The sequence below is a fragment of the Nothoprocta perdicaria genome, unplaced genomic scaffold (genome assembly GCF_003342845.1).
Source record: "Nothoprocta perdicaria isolate Ctin4 unplaced genomic scaffold, notPer1 scaffold_35, whole genome shotgun sequence".
NCBI lineage: Eukaryota > Metazoa > Chordata > Aves > Tinamiformes > Tinamidae > Nothoprocta > Nothoprocta perdicaria.
In genome coordinates, this window is record NW_020455588.1 from 2636696 (window position 1) to 2642213 (window position 5518).

A 5518-nucleotide genomic window follows, 5' to 3' on the forward strand; every position below is an offset into this window, starting at 1 on the left:
AAAAGCAAGGGCGGGCACCAGGGCTGTGTAATTAGGGTGACCCAACACACACCCCTGAACGCAGCAGCACAAGGGTGCAAATTTAGCTTTCATTTGCTCAAATTAAATCTGTTTATAGAATAAATTGCCCACAAAGAAATACAATAGTTACTCCGTTTTACATCTTTTATGTGTTAATTATTTAACGTTGCAGCAATTACTACTGTTTGCTGCTGTCAAAACAATGGATACAAAAATAGCCCTTGGGCACCCCCTTTTATGGGCTCTATGTTTTAAAAAAAAAAGCAAGGCTGACAGAATTCACACTTGTTACCAACAGTGTACGCGCATCTTCCTGCTTGGTGTTTGCTCGGAAGTGTAGCCTTGCTGGCATTGCAGCCTAACACGCATAGGAAACCTCAGAGCAAGCCACTATTTACTGGTTAAGGGTTTGTCAGGAGCAGAGATGGAGAAGGAAGAATAACCTTTAACTACCCAGCTGACTATGAGTGCAGACTGGGGATGGCAGCTGCTTCAATTACTGTTTCTGATGAAACGAGCTAGTAAAACAAGTTCTTGGAATCAGCCCACAACAAGTCCTCAGTTTTAACAGTGAATGTGCAATAAGAGGGGGGAGAGGAGGACAGGGAGGAGGGCAGCTCTGCTGAGATGACAACAGAAACAGTCACTGCAGAGGCCGGAGGAACGGAAGCCTCCTGGTGCAAAGGCACCGGGCACGTGCAGGGGTGCCCCAGCGCCACGAAGGCTCACGCAGGTCCTGGCAGAGAGGTGCACGCCAAGAACCACAGCTCAGAGCTCAGAGGTAAGCTGCAAAATCAGCTCATGGGAGAGATGACTAACCAGGATGTTTCCTCAGCATTCATCATGGCAAAATTATGAAAGTTCTTCAAGCTGGAAAAATATAATCCATTTTGGAGGTGCATCCTGTCACCCGAGGTGTCTAGGGAGGACAGGTAGAAGATGGCTATGAAGTACACAAAACAAGAGAAGCAAATACTGGAATCAAATGAACTTGAGTGAACATTGTAAACAATAATGAAAGAAAGCTACAGAATGCAACATTATATTTAGTAAGTGGATTGTGTGCTTCCTTGGCAGTGCCTTCAGTTCAGCTGGTGTGCAAAATTTTGTTACCTCTCTTTCAAAGACAACAGCAAACTGGAGACATTCTAGAGAGCACCTAAAAGGACCAGAGCTCTCTAGAGAGGATCCAAAACCAGGAAGAGGGAGTGGAACTACACTAATTGCCTCCATACTCCTGTAAGGATGTCAGCAAGGAAACTGGGGTTGGGACACTGGCTGTCAGGAAGAAGAAAAGTAATGGGATTTAGTTTAGATACGGAGAAAATTATGAAAATGAGAGTTATGCAATGGAGCAGGTTGCCAAGGGAGGCTGCAGGATTGCTTTCTGTGCATATATTCAGGGTTATACATGACACCCATCAATTAAGACTGGCTTAAGAACAACTACGTTAATCCTTCAGTAGAGGGAAGGACTGGGTGACCCACTCAGCTCTGCTGCCTGCGGAAGGGATCTGATGTGCTATTTCAACAGAACCAATGACCTGCTTACTTTGTTGCATAGGAAACATTAAAATTCAGTGCTTCTCTGCCATTTGCAAGCTGGAGAGGAAGACTGTCTTCTCAAGTATGCTATCATTCTGCCCACGTGTCTGGAGTAGGAAGCGTGGCTGCAATAGAATTGGGGAAAGAGGGCAAGTAAACGCAGAAAATACTGAAGTGTGTGTGTGGGGGTGCACAACATGCCATTCATCTTGAGAGGTCATCTGTCATCAAGGAGCTTGCAGCGCAAGACTGATCTTGTCACCTGCAGTGGAAAATTATTTCCACCTTCATTGCAAATACCTCACTTGGCCAAACAAGGGCAGCAAAACAAGCAGCAGCAGCAGCACGCAGAGCTGCTTTATATGCAGCTATGCGATTTCTGGCCCCTTCAGGCCCACCGTAGACTTTTCTGCCCCGAGGCAATGCTCCAAAATGTTATCGCTCATTTTTGCCTGAAAGGTTAGCCAATATCTGGGGCCTCACAGGCTGTTTCCCTTAAGAGGAGATGGGGTCAGTTCCTTCCTTGACACAGCCTTGTTTATTTACAAGGAAAATAGCAATTCCTGGCTTCCTGACCATGGGGGGGCTCGAGTGAGAGGAGGCGTTTTCTTCCTCAAAATCCCAAGGCTGTTGTTGTTCCAGTACAGCTTTCATCCCGCCTTTGGGATCCCACTTTGCGACCTATTCAGTTACTGCTAAACCAAGGCTTACCCCGTTGGTCCCTTGCTTCATCTCAGGGCCGTTCAACTGTTCCCCTGTTTAATGCTGGTAGTGGTTGTCCGGCGGTGCCTTTCAGGCCCGCTGGTTGCACAGGGATCAAGTGTTTCCTCCGCAGCAAGTTTTTGCAAGCGTAAGATGTGGGCAAGTAGAAACAGCTAAGGCTTCAGGAGCCGTCTGGCTGCTTCAGCGTTGCCTCAAACACAGGCTCTCCTCGGGAAAATGAGCAGGAAGCAGTGCAGGGTGATCAAAGCCGTGGCCTCTGCCAAGCCAGGAGCTGTAACTTGTGGGGCACGGCAGTGTTTTCACCTGCCTGCAGTACCGTGCAGGAGTAGCCTGCCGGCGTGATCTCTGGGTCCTGTATCGGGTCAAGGGGCTCCCTCCTGGCATTCAGTCTGGAGGACTGTGTGCTCCTCAGCCCTAGCCTCAGGACAGCGGGATCCGTGTTGCAATTGCTGGGGAGGAGCGCACGTTCCTCCGTGTTTACCTGCCTCAGTGGCAGCTTGCTTATCCCGCCACGTAGCACCTCCTTAGGGGTATTTGCAGCGAATCAAGGGGAAGAAGATCTTGCATCTACCGTCATGTTCCAAAGCACATTATTCTATCCCACTTTTGCTGGCAGTTCTTTGGAAAATATGTACTGCGAAAGTGCATAAAGGTGTTTATACCTGCCAAAAACACGTGTATATACAGGCGTGCTCAGAGAGCAGCGCAATGCACACTCAAGTTGCAACAGCAATGCAAGCAAATAGCTTCCTGCACATTAGTGCCGCAAAGAAAGACCAGAGCTCCACCATCATCTCAGCACATCTCCTATTTTTAGTCATACTTTTATTGGAAGAATTTCTTAATGTAGTCTTGGCCCCTTTTATCAGCTTGACAATGCTTATATACCTATGTTGCTTACATAGCCAGAACTAACAACACTGCAAAGCTGCAAATTTTACAGACCAGGCTTGGCTCGAAGAGACCTATGTGCCTGCGTTTCCACAGGACTGGCTCAAAGTCATGTCCAGCCTCATCCCTCTACTTCAAACACACGAATGCTCCAATCAGGTACTCCAGGGTTTGTTCAAGCGTACTCAGACATGCGGCCTCGGGCACTTCCATCGCCCGCGGGATGGCATTTGCACCGCGTGCAGGACCCGCGAGAGGCGACGTGCAGAGCAGACACAGCAGAGCGGCCTCCGCGGGCACCCCGGGATGCTCCTTCAGCACTGGCCTGGTGGGAACATGGTACCTCTCCTTCCACATGCCCCTGCAGGCACCCAGACTGCAGAGTCATGGGGAGGCCGGCCAGCTGGAGCCCTATGTTGGGTGCCAGTGGCCACCACACTCCTGCCGCTGCTTCCAGGGCTGGCTCTGCGTTGTGAAGGCAGCGAGATTGCCCTGAAGACCACAGCGTCATCAGCCTTGCTAGGCCCAAGGGCTCCTCACCACGAACCTTGTGCTTCGGGTGCAGTAACTTCCATGTCAAGCTCCAGGACGCTCCCGGGGCCTGGCCCCATCATCTCGGGTGAGCTCCTGAAGGAGACTGTGCGAGCCACAACACAGCGCGTGGTCGTGCAGGGCCCCCATGAGCTGCTGCTCCTGGTGCTCGAGCTGGTGCTCCCAGGCCTTCCAGCTCCGGGACCTGCTCCCTCGGAACCAGGCTCAAGTTGCCCAAGGAAGATTAGCCCAGAGATTATTTTCTAATAATAACCCCATTTCTTCCATACCCGTTATGCCAATCAGAGAATTCATATTTCCCTGCCACTCAGGTCATTTTACTCTGCTTTGGGAGTGTATCTACCAGATAATCCTACAGTGTTAACATCCTGCTGGAAGAAACATTTTTAAAGTTAAATAACATTATTTCTATCTTGATGTCTCAGAGGTATCTGTTATCCTGGCCTTCTGGCTGCCTTTAATAAACGTCTCGGCTTTGATTGTTCCTGCCAGTGTCCATCTGGTACCCTTCTCTGCATTAAACCTCACGCGAAAATCACTCCATCTTTTCCCATCCACTGCCATCAAATCCCCAAAACCTTTTCTCAGTTTCCTCCCTCGTCATGAAGAATCCCACAGTACAGTTCAGGAGCTCAATGTGAAAGGACACCCATGCTAACGGGTCCCCAATCCAACGCCACGCAACCATCAAAATGTGTGTTCATAAAAACCTGGAGCCGCCAGGAGAACCGGCCAGCGGGGAGCTCCCGTGGCGGCGGCAGTGTGCCAGGCGCCCGCCCAGCAGCGGGAATGTCCCTGGGGACGTCCCCGGCGTTCCCGCCGAGGCAGCCCCGGGCTGGACGCGGCGCGTGGACGGAGCGGGAGCGCGTGGGGCCCGTGTGCTGGCACCGGCAGGACGTTCCCGCCGGCGCCGCTCGCCTGGCGCTGTCCCGTTGGGCACCATCCGTAACGGTCCTCAGCAGGAGCAGCCGCCCGCGGCCTCTGCGCCGCTGCGACGGCACATCGGCTGCAGGAAGGACCTTCCCACGTGCCCAAAAAACACACAGCAGACATCAAGCTTTCCTCTTTTTTTTTTTTCCTATTTTTTTTTCTTCCTCTGCACAGAATCTGTAGGAATATGTTTTAAAAATATTGTGGGGGGCAGAGGATAAAAAAGTATCCTTCCTGGAATATTAACTCCCTTGTGGTCTGAAGGAGACAAGGAGCCAAAATCAGATTTCAGGGCCTTTCCTGCTGCAGCACAGTGACCGCGCAGCTGCCTTTCTCCATGTCCTTTTCCATGTGGAATCCGCGGGTCTCTGTCCAGTAGGAAGTGGTGTCACTGGGCTAACGCGTGTCTCTGAAGGAGATCCGCACTGGTGTATTTGCACTCGTGCCATGCCAAGGGCACTGCCCTCCTCTGCCAGACGGGAATTGGGGCCAATTCCGCACCGTTTGCTGGGGGTGGCCTGGTGCACCGAGGCGGCAGCGGGTCACCAGGTCACCAGTGGTTCCGCAGTGTTCCTGCTCCTTGTGCCACCCGATGGGGTTCACATCGCTGGTAACTGCCCTCGCTGAGCCGAGGCCAAACTGGCGAGTCCAGCCTGATCCATGGCGCTGCGCGGGTGGCGGGGCGGCGTGGGGTGACAGGGCGGTGCGGGACTGTGCGGGTCGCGGGGCTGCGCAGATCGTGTCGCTGCGCGGGTCGTGTCGCTGCGTGGGTGGCAGCGCTGCGCGGGGCTGCGCAGGTGGCGGCGCTGTGCGGGACTGTGCGGGGCTGCGTGGGGCTGCGCGAGTCGCGGGGCTG

General features: G+C 52.4%; 1 protein-coding gene across 1 annotated transcript in view; it reads left to right on the top strand.

Annotated features, from left to right (window-relative positions):
* Positions 1–648: 648 nt before the first annotated feature.
* Positions 649–5518, top strand: part of RGMB (repulsive guidance molecule BMP co-receptor b) — a 17600-nt gene continuing 12730 nt past the window's right edge. Inside the window, exon 1 of the mRNA XM_026044100.1 lies at positions 649–802. Coding sequence (XP_025899885.1) covers positions 649–802 — 154 coding nt within the window. The remainder of the gene's footprint in view (positions 803–5518) is intronic.